The sequence below is a fragment of the Echinops telfairi genome, unplaced genomic scaffold, assembly GCF_000313985.2.
Source record: "Echinops telfairi isolate 266 unplaced genomic scaffold, ASM31398v2 ScPeMD7_1;HRSCAF=3_0, whole genome shotgun sequence".
NCBI classification, from domain to species: Eukaryota; Metazoa; Chordata; class Mammalia; order Afrosoricida; family Tenrecidae; genus Echinops; species Echinops telfairi.
In genome coordinates this window covers 8,746,045-8,759,197 of record NW_022103896.1, presented here as the reverse complement: position 1 = coordinate 8,759,197, position 13,153 = coordinate 8,746,045, and the positions used below count along the sequence as shown (strand labels likewise).

At 54.0% G+C, this 13,153-nt stretch overlaps 1 protein-coding gene across 1 annotated transcript in view; it reads right to left on the bottom strand.

The window, feature by feature from the left end:
• Nucleotides 1–9,525: 9,525 nt before the first annotated feature.
• HHLA1 (HERV-H LTR-associating 1) overlaps nucleotides 9,526–13,153 on the bottom strand; it is a 30,469-nt gene continuing 26,841 nt past the window's right edge. The window contains exons 13-14 of the mRNA XM_004697645.1: nucleotides 11,859–11,941; nucleotides 9,526–9,569 (exon numbers count right to left, since the gene is read on the bottom strand). Of these exons, the coding sequence (XP_004697702.1) occupies nucleotides 9,526–9,569; nucleotides 11,859–11,941 (127 nt within the window). The remainder of the gene's footprint in view (nucleotides 9,570–11,858; nucleotides 11,942–13,153) is intronic.

Below are 13,153 nucleotides of genomic sequence, written 5' to 3'. Positions count from 1 at the left end.
GGTGGTTTTGAACTGCTGACCTTGAGGATTGTAACCCAATGCGTAATCACCACACCACCAGGGCTCCTTGAGCTGTCTAGGCACTTGCTCAGGTGTGTGTGGGAGTCGGGTGTAGCAGGCAGGGCTGGAAATAATGCTCCTTGTCCACACACAAAAGGGGAAGGGACGCTGCTGATGCCAAGAAAACCAACAGGCTCCCCAGAGACCAGCAGAGCCAGGGCTGCCCTCAGTCCCTGACCCAAGGGGACAGGAGGCGTGATGTCACCTGGGGTGGTTACTCCTTGGTTACCTTGCTCTTTGCCCAGACCTTGGCTCCCATCCCATACGTTCACGTACTATGCAGGGCGTGCCCCAATCTCAATTTAATTAAACCTACAGTTTATCACTGGTGTTTCCGTCTCCCTCATGATTAGGCAGGGGGTGGGGAAGAAAATCGAAGCAGCTCAGATGACGTTTGGTTGGATGCCCCAGCGTTCACTGCAGATGGTCAGCCCAGGGTCCGCAGGGGATACTCTGCTTACTTACAGGTGGAGGGGACGGAGAGGGTCAGCACACCAAGCAGGAGAAGTGCAGTCATGGCTGGAGACCACCGACTGGGGCAGGCCCTGGGGGAGAGGTCAGAGGGCTGAAATGAGATGGTCCATTCATTTGTGATATAAGACCCACCCAAGGAGCCCTTTGTCCCACAGACAATATGTTAAAGAGAATTCACCTAGAATCATTGATTCCAGCTTTGTCACTAACTACCTGTTACCAAGAAGCCCTGGAGGTGTAGTGGTTATGCGTTGGGTTGCTAAATACAAGGTCAGCAGTTCAAAACCACCATCTGCTTCTGGGGAGAAAGATGGGGCTTTCTACGTCCGTAAAGAGTCAGTCTTGGAAGCCCACAGGGGAAGTTCTACCCTGTCTTCACGGGTCTCCATGGGTTAGCATCGACTCAATGGCAGGGATTTGGGTTTTGTTTTTTGACCCAACGCCAGTGGCTGCTGAGTCTACACCATCCCGTGTGTGTCGGGAGATAATTGGGCCCCATGGGGCTGATCTTTTCAGTAGTGGGCTGGCCGGCCTTTTCTCTGAGGGACCTCTGGATGGACCCGGCCCTCCAGTCTTTCAGTGAGCAGCCCAGAGCAGCAACCATTTTCCACCCCTCCCCTGCGACTCTGTGTCATTAAATAGTCGGATGAGATCACAGGGACCGCCTTCCTGCTTAGCAACTCAGTTAGTTATCCAGCTGTAAAAGGACTCTTAGCAGGGAGTCCTGGGGGACACAGCTGTGGCCTCAGGCCTGTATTGGGCAGGCCCCATGGGGACCAGGCTCTCAGAGGTGAGTGGAAAGACAAAGCTAGGGAAATGCCCTTTCCCTGTGAGCTGCTCACAGGAGCGGGAGGAGGGCAGGTGGTTTGGCAGGTGCAGCAGGTTTCCCATGCCTAAACGGAACTTTAGGTGACCGCTGCATTACCCAGGTCTTCCAAATGTACCTTTTCCAGGCTGAATGTGTGGCTGCGATCCTTAAGGTCTGCAGTTCGAAACCACCAGCTGCTCCTTGGGAGAAAGATGGGACTTCCTACCCCCGTAGAGAGTTACCATCTCAGGAACCCACAGTTCTACCCTGACCTATAGGGTGGCCATGAGTCAGAGCTGACTCGATGGCAGTGAACTTGGTGTTTGGTTGGGTTTGTGTCTTTGTACAGACATCGCTGCATTTGGCCATTGAGCAGTGGCGCCACCTGCCGGCCATCCATTACTTGGCTGCAGCACCACCATTTTTTTTCTGTGCCTTAGCTTTGGAGGGATTTGCACAGTGGGATGCAGTCCTTGGGGCGCAACCATGGGCCTCAAGGAGAGTGGCGGGGAGGGGAAGTGAGGTGGGAAGAGCCTAGAACCCCTACCACATGTTCTGTGCTTGGTCATCAAACCTTTAATCCCGATGGGCACCGTGTTTAATAGAGGAGGAAAAAACTAGACAGGGAATTTTATTAAAGACCCCTGGTGCTGTGATTCAGTTAGCGTTTGGCTGCTAACTTAAAGGTTGTTCGTCTGAACCCATCCAAAGTCTCCATGTATGAAAGACTTGGTGATTTTCCCCCATGCTGATTGTAACCCAGAAGACCCCGGGAGGACAGGCAATTCTCTAGCCCATGGGCTCCCAATGGACTGACATGGATTGGCCAGCACCTAACAGGGATACTAAAATAAGTTTAGCTCCCTGGGCCTAGCAATCCCTAAAGACTGTAAGGTGGCTGGTTGGCCTCGTTATAGACTGTGACAGACAGACAGCATACGGATCCTGTGTATGGGTGACCCTCTATAGTCCCCGCTACCCCTGTGGTGCACACAGAAAGTTGTGCACTGCACAAGGTGCTTAGCTGAAAGGATTGAAATGTTACCACTGCTCAGCTCCCCTGCTTGCCCTCTGGGGGGCTGCATCAGCCTGGGCAGGGGAGCTCTTTCTGAAATCCATTCCTGCAGAGACAAGAGCCCTGCATATGTACACAGTGGTCAGTCAGTATTGAGGACAGTGTCGGGGGGCAGGTGGGCACATCTCTGAGCTATAGGACCATGACTCCGGGAACCCATTTACAGCCTTTGGTGGAAAAGTCTTTTGTGAGCCCAGGAAATTCTCCCTTGGATTAAGGAATCAATCCGGCTACTATCTGGTGCCGCCCCCTCCCATCCCACCCTCCACCACCACCATCATTTTCCTTGGTGTAGAACATTCCTTTTGGTGTGCTAGGCTCCCTGCTTACCCTGTGGGGTTTTTGGCGGAGCGATTCCTCTTGAGACCAGCGATTGAAAAAGCAAGCTCACTGCCATCATGTCCGTTCAGACTCGAGAGGCCCTACTGGGCCAAGCAGAGCTGCCCTCTGGGGCTGCCCAGGCTGTAATCTTTATGGACGCAGACTACCAAGTCTCTCAACTGGTGGGTTCGAACACCTGACTTTACAGTTAACAGCAGGGCATTTTAACCACAGGGACACCAGGTTATGAAGCCAGGCTGGAAATGAGGGGGAGGCCTGGGATCCCTCTGGAGGGCAGGCACTCTCCATTGGAGAGCAGCTGAGGGCCTATGCACTGATTAAGCCACACCCGCAGTGGCCAACTTGACCTTGAGCCGTCCCACCTTTCACCGTGGCCTGGTTTCATGTTTATGGCTACAAGGTGAGAGAAGGGCAGGAGGTCTGAACTTGTAAGGGAACTTGGGACTTTCAGCTCAAATCCATTCTACAGATGAGACCACTAGGGCCCAGAGGCTGACGACTAAGGCAAGCCTGCACCAGGTCTGCTGACTCTCAGTCCAGGGCTCTTTATACATCATCTGCCCGTGAGGGGCTTGCGGGGAGGAATGAGTCCATCTTTCCCATAGGGTCTGGCCTACAGAGCCTGCTCAGCACACCAGTGCTTCCAGCCCCAGGCTCTGGCCACATTGAAGGCTTGAGAAACATGGCCACACCCCAAGTTCACTTCCAGAGCACCTCAAATGTTGCCATGAAGTGACTCACAGGAATCCTTGGGTTTCCCAAGACACACAAAAGTCATGCTCACCCTGAAGGCCGCTCAGTGTGCACCCAGAGACACAACGGGAGCACCTGCTGTGGGGAAATGTCCCCTCTGCCTTGCTCTGTGCAGGATGGCCACAACCTTCATTTGTAAAAAGCACAGGTTCTTCGAAACACAATGGAATGGGGTGCGGTGGTGGTGATTGATGGTCACAGGGTCTCCTGCTGGAGTAGAAACCCTGCTTGCTGACCGGAGGCACGGGGTCAGCTCAGACCATCGGATGCTAGTTCTTTTTCTCTTGTGACCTTCTGGCCGGGGCACGTTCCCAGAAGTTCCCTAAAGCTCAGCCGAGCAAGGCTGAGACAGACGGTCTCTTCTCCCCACTCCCCACATAGGCCTGTTGGGTGGCAAACGCATGAACATGACTTCACGGCCGACATAGGCCTGACTCTGCCCTCAACTTTGGAGCCCGGGGTTATGGGCAGGACAGAGACTCCCCTTCCGCCCCAAATCCACGACCCCCACCCTAGTAACCCTTGTTCAGCACTAATAAGTGAACTTTAATGTCAGGAAGTCAGTTAGATGTTTCAGGGCTTTGTCCTTTGCGATGCTACCTTTCACTGGTTGGGTCCGCCTTCAGGTTGGGTGCCCCCCACCCATTCTCCATGTGCTGCCTCTAACCAACTCTCTAAGGCTTTTCCCATTTTAAGCTGCACACCAAGGCCAGGAGCTGAGGCAACGAGAGGTCCAGGGACTTCCTGTGATCACCTTCTCCCTAAGGGCCACCTGCAGGGAGTCCAAGGGCAACTTCCAACACATGCAAACTGAGGTGGTTCTTCAAGGGGACTCTAGGGGGCTAAGGGGGTGGAGCTGGTGAAGGCAACCATCAGGCTTGGTACAATCTCCCCCGAGTTACAATGACTATGGGTGGACCTTGGAGACCCGGCAGGTTCCGGGAGATAAAGTTTGCATTGTCATGCAGCAAGTCACCGGGGACATTGGCTTTCTGGTCTATAAAGGTTACGCTTATCCTAAAAACGCGTGCCATCTCACTGCCTTCAGGGCAACCCTATAGGACAGGGTGGACCTGCCCCAGGGGGCTTCTGAGCCTGTCCCTGTTTCCTGGAGTAGACAGCCCGTGTTCCTCCCTCAGAGCAGCTGGCAGTTTTGAACTGCTGACCTTGAAAATCACCGCTATGCCACCAGGACTTGTGTGTGTGCCACAGCATGATGGGAACTACTGAGAGAACAGCCACCAAGGGTGCATCGGCTGTCAGGAGAGTGGCTTGGAGGGGCTTGCTCAATGCAGGGCTGCCGCAAACTACCTACCACGACCTGCAAAGTTCTACCCTGGCCTACAGTGGTCCCAGGATTTAAGTGGACTCAGTGGCTGTGAGCGAGTTTTTTGTCCAGGCCTGTTCACAGGTGCAGCAGCCTGGCTTTGCAAGGCCTCTTACAAGAGCTCAGAGCCCACTCAGACCGTCGGGATCTCTGTCCTGGAGTAGCATGCAGGCGTCTGACCCCCTCGGGAGTCACCCACCCTGCCTCCCGGCCTCCCTCCCTGGTCCCACCCCATCAGGAGACCAGGGCTCCTACCGTGACGGTCCCACGGGGATGCAGTTGGATGAGCCTGTGGCTCTGAACAAGGTAGAGGCTGGGCCCTTTATACCCCACAAAATGCTCCTGAGTCATGTGACTCCCTCCCCCTCCTCCCAAGGCTTTTCAGAAGAGCTGGCCAGTGATGGGGATGGCAGGGGCAGGGGGGTTGCCACCTGGGGAGGGGACCTGGTAATGCTATGGCTTGGCACTGGGCCAGGCCATATTCGGGGGCTGCTGGGTGAGCCTCTGAGGAGAGGCAGCCTCTAATTAGAGAACAATGACCCCCCTGTTCCATACCCCTCAACCGAAGGCGGGGCGGGCACCCAAGGATTACATCTCAGGGTCACTGGGGAGATGAAGGATGGAAGAGCTGAAGAAACCCTCCCCCACCCCTACCCCCAGACCCGTACAGAGAAAGGGTCACTTTGTTTGACTGGTTCGGTCTCGGCAAGAGGGGCCTGGAGGCTCTTCCACGCACCTGGCTGCAGGCCTGGGAACCTGATGCCGTGCTCCTTTGGAAAGGAGCCCTGGTGGCACAGTGGGCTAGGCACTGGGACACTAACTGCAAGACTAGCAGTTCAAACCCAGCAGCCCCTCACAGGAGGAAGATGAGACTTTCTGCTGCTGTAAAGGCATGCCAGCTCTGAAGCCCTAGGGGGCTGTGCTTGCCTGACCGGTAGGGTCGCTGTGAGTATGAATTGACCCAATGGGTCGTGCGGGCTGTCTTTAGGGCCTTGGTAGTGATGTGAGTGCTTACCAGCACTCAGCTGAGACCCCAAAGGTAGGTGGTTCTAACCTACTAGCGGCTCTGTTGGAGAGGGATGGAGCAGTCCGCTCCATAAAGGTTTGGGGAACCCTAGAGCTCTATTCTTTGCTACGGGGCCCTTGTGAGTGGGAATGGACTTGCAGCAATGGGTTTTGGATGGGACTTTCCTGACCAAGCTGTGGGTCAGGAAGGGACGGGGCCTTGGAAGCAGACATTTTACGCTAGCTCCAGCTCTGCTGCTTGAGAGCAGGCATCCTTGGGTGCGTCCCTGCTCAGCAGAGGCACCCATGTCAGTTCCATGGGATAGTCCTGCAAAGGTGGCCCAGAGGAGGGCACCTGTGTGTCCTAGGCTGTCCCTGAGTGGTGCTGATGGAGGTGTGCTGCCATGGAGACATGGGAGGTTCGACTCCATCTGGAGGCGCCTCAGAAGAAACACCTGGAAATGGACGCATGGAAGATCACCCTATCGAGCACAGCGTTCCACCAGATGGGTTCCCAAAGCCTTTATGGAGCAGACTGCCCCATCCCCTCCGACAGAGCAGCTAGTAGGTTAGAACCGCCAACCTTTGGGCTTGTGTTGAGTCAGACCCTGAATCGTGAGGAAATGCGCTGAGGATTTTCTCCTCATGAGGAACTGTCCTTGCGCGATGGAGCTGTGGCATCTGGGTCATGAATAGTTGTCCGTTCTTTCCTGTGCATGGGAGGAAGGAGGGTCCCCAGCCCTCTCACCAGCAGACAGCACAGCCGATCTTCAGTCAGTGTTAGAAGTGGGATGTAAGAGGCAATGACGCTCAATCCCTCTGTGAGAGGGTGGTTCTGGGGCTCTCACGGGCTGGGAGAAGGCTCCTTCCCATGAGGGCCTGCAACAGGGAATCCTAGTCTAGGCACCACTACCATCTGGGGCAAGATCATTCTTTACTGTGTATATGAGGAGTGGGGACTGTGCCGAGCACTGGGGGGCGGGGGAGTATTGAACAGCATCTCTATCAACTAGATACCAGTACCATCCTCTTCCTAAATTGCAACAATCAAAATGGTCTCTAGACACTTCTAAATGTCCCCTGGGAGCAGTGGGAAAGAAGGGGGGCAAAACTGCCCTTCATGAGAGAGAATCACTGGTCTACAAAATTCCCCAAAGCAGAGACTCTTTTTTTTCTATGTTGGTGGGTTGGTGTGAGACTGAAGTTCTTCCCAAGGATGTAGGCAGAGTGGGGTGGAGCGCTGTCCTGGGAGAGTTTAAAATTATAGACGTAGGTCTGACTGACGGCGCCTGGCTCTTCACTCACACCGAGCTGCGGCACAGAAGCACTTAAGCAGAAGTAAGTGTAGATACACACAGAGACATGCACATAGGAGTGCACACGCATGTGCACACACACACACACACACACACACACACACACACACACACACACGGGCTAGAAACACAAGTACAGTCCACGTGGGTGCCCTTCTTCCTCCCCTCCAGCCCCTGGACACACAGCGGGGCTTCAGGGACTGAAGCAGAATGAGACTGGGCTGGGACGGGCAGTGCATGCTATTTAATGAGCTACCTGTGGACCTGAAGGCACCCCTTCATCACCTGGTATACCTGGTACAACCACAGCCCTTTCCTTTCCTGCCTTAGCACAGGTGACCTCATGCCCACAGGCTAGCAGGAGGCCTCCCCGTGGTCCTAAGCATCCTGCAGTGAAGACTTATAATGCTGCAGTGCAGCCAACCTGTCTACGAGGCCAGGGGACAGTGCTGGTCCATTCGCTCCAGGCCCACTCTGCTCCTGCTGCTGCTGTGACTTCTGGCGTGACCACAGAAAACCAATTCCATCCAGTCCTCTGTGCACTTGTCCTTGGCCGCTAGGTCGGACCCCAGATGGCCACACTCAGTGGTGATTCCCAAGCAGGGACTGGCTGGGTCCACACAATGGAGGGTTCAGGTGTTGAAGCTCTTCCTTCCACTGGCCACCCCTTCCTTCCACTGATTCGCGAGTGTTGGAGGGAACCTTGGGGACTCTTAATGGCCCAAGTCCTTAGTATCAACTTTATCCTTCAGAAAGAGTCTGGTCCAGTCGCACCCAATAAAGAGGGTTGGTGTCTTGATTCCCATTTGGGTAGGGGGCCCTGTGCCTCTAGCAAATGTTCTGTGTCCTTTTCAAATGTGACAATTCCAGGGCCCCATCTTGGCCCCTGAAGGCCAGCGCGGCAGGTATCTCTGAGCTCTATAGTTGCCGGACTTTGAGGGTCTAGCAAACATTGTAGAGATGACAAGCTTAGTCCTGGGCCTTGCCAGCCAGGGAGGCATCTGACTGCTTTTCTCCCCAAGGTTCAAGTTCTCTCCCCCCAAGTCCCTCGCTGCTCATAGGTGGTGCAGGGCCCTCGGGTGTCTTTCAGTGGGCGAAGGATGCTTATACTCCAAGCAGGAAATGACTCTTCTCACTAGAGAGCAGAAGTGGTTGCCCAGACAGAGGGCTGAGGGAAGAGGGGGCACAAGTGCCAGCTACACCATGATGAGGAAAGACAGGGACCACGGGGCCATGAGAGGGCATCACAGCAAGCCTGTGCCGTGTGCAGAGACTCTACTTAAAAGGCCAGTGAGGCAGTTGCAGGCCTGAATCCAGATCCAACAAAGGGACGCCTCACCGTATGGGAGTGCAGGACAGGGTTGACTCGGCAGGTGTGGGGCGTTCAAAGCACGTTCTGGATGGCAACCTCTAACATCTTGGAAGGACCTGCCTGGGAAGAACGTCTTTGTTCACCTACGGCCTGCAGCCAGGCCACCGTGCTCTATGTCTTTTTGTACGGGTCTTCGAGGAGCCCTGGTGACATCGTGGTTACGCCTTGGGCTGCAGTCCACAAGGATGGAAACCGCCAGCCGCTCCTTGGAAGAAAGACGGGGCTTTCTACTCTCACAAGAAGTTGCGGTCTCTGAAACTCACAGGGGCAGTTCTACCCTGTCCTGTAGGGTCTCTGTGAGTCACATCGACTCCATAGCAGTGAGTTTGTTTTGGGGGGATTGGTGGGTGGGCACACAGTTGGGTTTCTGGAGAGGCTGAGACTGAAAGTCAACCCCTAATAAGAAACTTCGGGGATCAGGTGAACTTCCTGAGTTGACAGCACTCCAGGTATCATTCCCTACGTTATTGCAGACAGAGTTAAGCGATGTTTATGCAACTACCTGGGAGCTGGCAGCTTGTTCATACCTGTTCTCTCCTGGACTCTGGCCTGGGTGCCTTCTGCGGTTGCTAGTTTTAACCTCTCTCCATTGCTGGAATGCACTGCAGCGGTGACTATAGCCGCTGTTCTGAGGACTGTGGGTCCCGCTACAAAACCAGTGAAGCTGAGGGTGGTCGTGGGGATGTCTCACTATAGGGGGACACAGAACAATCCAGGCCCCACCTCGACCAGAAAGGCTCCCTCCACTATCCCCGGAGGAAGGAGCTCTTTGTCTTCTCCCAAGGCGGCTTGGAAGACCCTGTAGACCCCACAGCATGGCGAGCCTAAGTTTTTGCCCATGAGCTGGTTTTGCTCTCATTTCTACCATCAGCCCCGTGGAGAGAGAAAGAGAGGCTACTTTGGGAAAGGGTCGCTTTGGGTGAATCCGCGGTCACGGCCCGGGAGCGAGGAGGCTGCTTGACCTGCTGCTGTGCGGCTGGGTTTCTCTCGACCTCACACGGACTTGCAGATGTTCGCAAGGCACCTTTGCTTTAATGCTGAGGATGAAGGAGATTGAGACAGCAACATCACCAGAGACGCAGGCTCAGAGGCATCAGCGAACACCTGCCAAGCTCAGGAATGGCCCAGGCTCTTCCAGGGGACAAGCATGGGGCAGGGTCTTGTTTGCGAGGCGCTCAGAGTCAAGGTTAGAGAGTGTGACGGACTGTTATGAGACTCCTGGTTAACAGTAAAGTCACATCAAGCACAGACCCTCATTTCTACAGTCTCTGCTCAGGGCCTTTCCCCCACCCTTCAAGTACCCAGCTTGGAAGAGTGCGGTCAGAGTGCTTCTTAGAGGCAAGGATGGCGAGGCTTCCTCTTCCAGACTCTGGACATGTGAATGGGAGAGGCCAGTCCCTGGAGAAGGACTTTATGTTTGGTAAAGTGGAGGGCAGAGGAAAAGAGGGAGCCCTCAGGGAGATGGATGGACACAGTGGCTGCAACCATGGGCTCAAGCACAGGGAACCATAGTGAAGACGGGGCAGGGCTGGGCAGTGTTCCCTTCTGTTGTGTTGTAACTGAGTCCATGGTACATAGCAATAGTACCTACCTGCGTCTGACTGACCCCCACCAGCCCTGGGGAAGGCCATCAAACTTGGTAAAGTAGGGGGTCCGTGAAAAAGAGGACAATCCTCTGTGGAATGGGGTCACACAGGTCTGTAGCAATAGCCTCCAGGGACAGCACCCAGGAGGACAGACAGGGTTTGGGCCTGTTGTACCTCAGGCAGCTTCGTGACGTCACCAGCCCAAGGACACCTGACAGCAGCCATTGAAACTTGCATACCCCCTAGGAGCATCGTCTGGGGATGTGCAAAGAAGAGTTGGTGGAGTGATGAAAGGATGGAAGGATGAACGGAGAGCTGCTCAGTTGTGTTTTCAGGAGCGTTTAGTTTCTCCTCCACACCAGCGAGAGGGCTTCTCTCTCTCTTTTGGGTTCCCTTCTGACTTCAGACCTCATACTCCTTATACTTGACCTTGTGCTGGAAGGAGGCGTGGAAAGGGAAGGCCCGGGAAGTGGGCTGATAGATGCGCACAAGAAGCAGGAGGCCTGGTTTGTGAGGGAAGGGGGGTCGAGATACAAGGAAAAGCCAGAGATGCACAGAGAAGAGCTTTGGCTTGAGGAGAGGACCGAGCGGTGTGTTGGAAAACGCAACAGAGAAAGGTTTGAGATGGCCGCCGTGGGATGGGAGGGCAAAGGACTAGGAAGAGCTTCTACAGAATGTCACCAGGGAGCCCATCGGATCCCGTCAGATCCCCTCCGATCCCACCAGACATTCTCTGAGAGCCACAAGGAAAGATTGGGTGGCTCAACTGGTCGCTGCTTTAATATAAAACCTGGTCAAGACTGGGGCCATGTGAACTCCAAGTCCTATTTGGGTTATGTGAAGAAATAATGTTTCATGAAGTGGAATCCAGTTTTGAGAAAACGAGTTTAGAAGCCCAGCTTCCTTGATGTTGGAGAGTCTGGGCCATTGGTCTGGTGGCCAGATAGCCTATTGTGGTTGTTTTGGGGTGCAGAAATGGAAGAAAAAATACAAAGCAGATGCCTGGCCCCTCTCCTGGGTCAGGGGGAGGCAGGGAGGGAGTGGGGTGTGGAAGTCAATAGGACAAAGAGTGGCCATTTCCCCTACTTTTGACATGCCCTCTTTGTTTTGTCCTGTTCTTGAACTACTGGCCGCCGTTGTGTGTGGTGGGGGAATTGGAGTGCTTGTGTGGGGCTTTATCTTTCTCGGGTCTTGCTCTGCTTTGTGCATCTTACTGAGCTCACACGGAGATGCCGAGATGCTCAGGAAGCGACTGTGCACGGTCTGGCCGACGCCTGCATTTCCCTCCTTGACTTTATAGCCAACAGCACGCTGTTAGGTGCTGGGGAGTGAGCCACAGCCTAGACCCTCTTCTCCAGAACTACTGATGATGAGACAACTGGCATCATGCCCGCCCGCCCTCTATTACAGCAGGAGATCACCCAGAAGTATAGGACCCTTTTGGCTAGCACAGGGATCAGCACAGTTTTGAGACGGAATAGCCAATCTGGGCCTCACAACAATTTAAAAATTACTTTGAGGACCCTAAACCTATTTTTACAAACAAATGAAGCCATCAGGACCAGTAACACATCCTTTAAGACTTTCATCAATGCGGTGACGGCAGTTTTGTTTTCATTTGCAATTTTATGGAAGAGCCGTGTGTGCGTCCTGGAGGAATCACCCAGGGCTTGAGAGCCTCAGTTGGCTGAGCCCTGGTCTAGCGCATTCCTGTTCAAGATGCACAAGTCGTGTACTTACTGCGGGAGTGGGCCACCCTTTTCACCCTCGGGCAGACATAGGTTGCGTTCTTCAGAAACCAGGAATAGTGTTCCAGGCAGTACCTACAGGTATCAATCGGGTTAGAAGCAGCCAGTGTCCTGCTGTGGCTGTGAGAGCAACATGGAGAGTAACACGTGGCCACTCCCCACAGCCAGGGACCTTCCTTGGGAAGCTGGTTCGATCTTCAGAGGGAGTGACAAGAGGAGGAAGGAGGGAAGAGTATCTGGATCTCGCAGTAACTGAACCTCCCTCCCTCTCTGACCAGGAGACAAACTGGTTGGACATGATCCCACCTATCCAAGTCCTCTGGCCCAGATACCCGCAGCTAGTAGGGTAAGGCAGAGGAATCCCAATTGTCCACAGTTATTAAGGGGTGATGAGTGGGATTAAAGACGTGTACGTAAGAAGATGGACTTTCATAGATTGCTTTTATTGGTGTTAGTTGCTCTTGAGTCAATTCCCACTCATGGTGACTCTGAGTGTGCAGAGGACCATGGCTCCGTAGCGTTTGCAAGACTGTGGCCTTGGGACAGCCGGTCACCAACACTTATTCCCCAGTCTTTGAGTGGGTTTGAAATTTCCCCTTTTGGGTTACTCCAACATGTAATCTACCATGCCATCCAGCGGCTCCCATTGCCTATGAGACTAGAGGGGCATTTCTCCTGCAGCTGGTCTTAGAAAATCTGTTAATGAGGTGTGTGTTGTATTGTCTTCAGGGCAGGGGTCAGCTGCAATGCCATGGACCGCATGGGCCAGAAATTGAGTAGAAGCATTCCACTGTCCCTGAACTGCTACCCACTTTGGGGGAGTCAGCAGGAGCAGGCAGACAAGTAGCCCTTGTTATCTGTCTGGGTCCTGAGGCAACAGTTTATAAGACACCAGGAGGGAAAGGGACAGAGTTCTGTCACCCTGCAAGGAGGGATGGTGTGGCCCAAGGATGGCACTGAGAACCCAAACAGGAGATGAACATGCAAGGGATAGCAGTTGAGGAGAAAGAGAATTTCCGGAGTGGAATCCTATTGCTAGCGAACGCCCTTTCAAGGCTTCGTCAGTAAGGCATTGTTTTGCCAAATCTTGAATCTGTCTGGGGTAAAAAGCCACAACTCCAAATAGTATGACCCTCCCATTCTGCCCTGCTAGGGGACACTTCCCGGAACCCTCCAGTATAGAGCTGCTTCGTCTCCGTTGAGCACACTGGTCTGGGGGAAGATTGGGGCTGATGAGGGACAGAGTAAGCCTGTAGGTCTCTAATCCATGGTGCTCTGTAGGCCTTG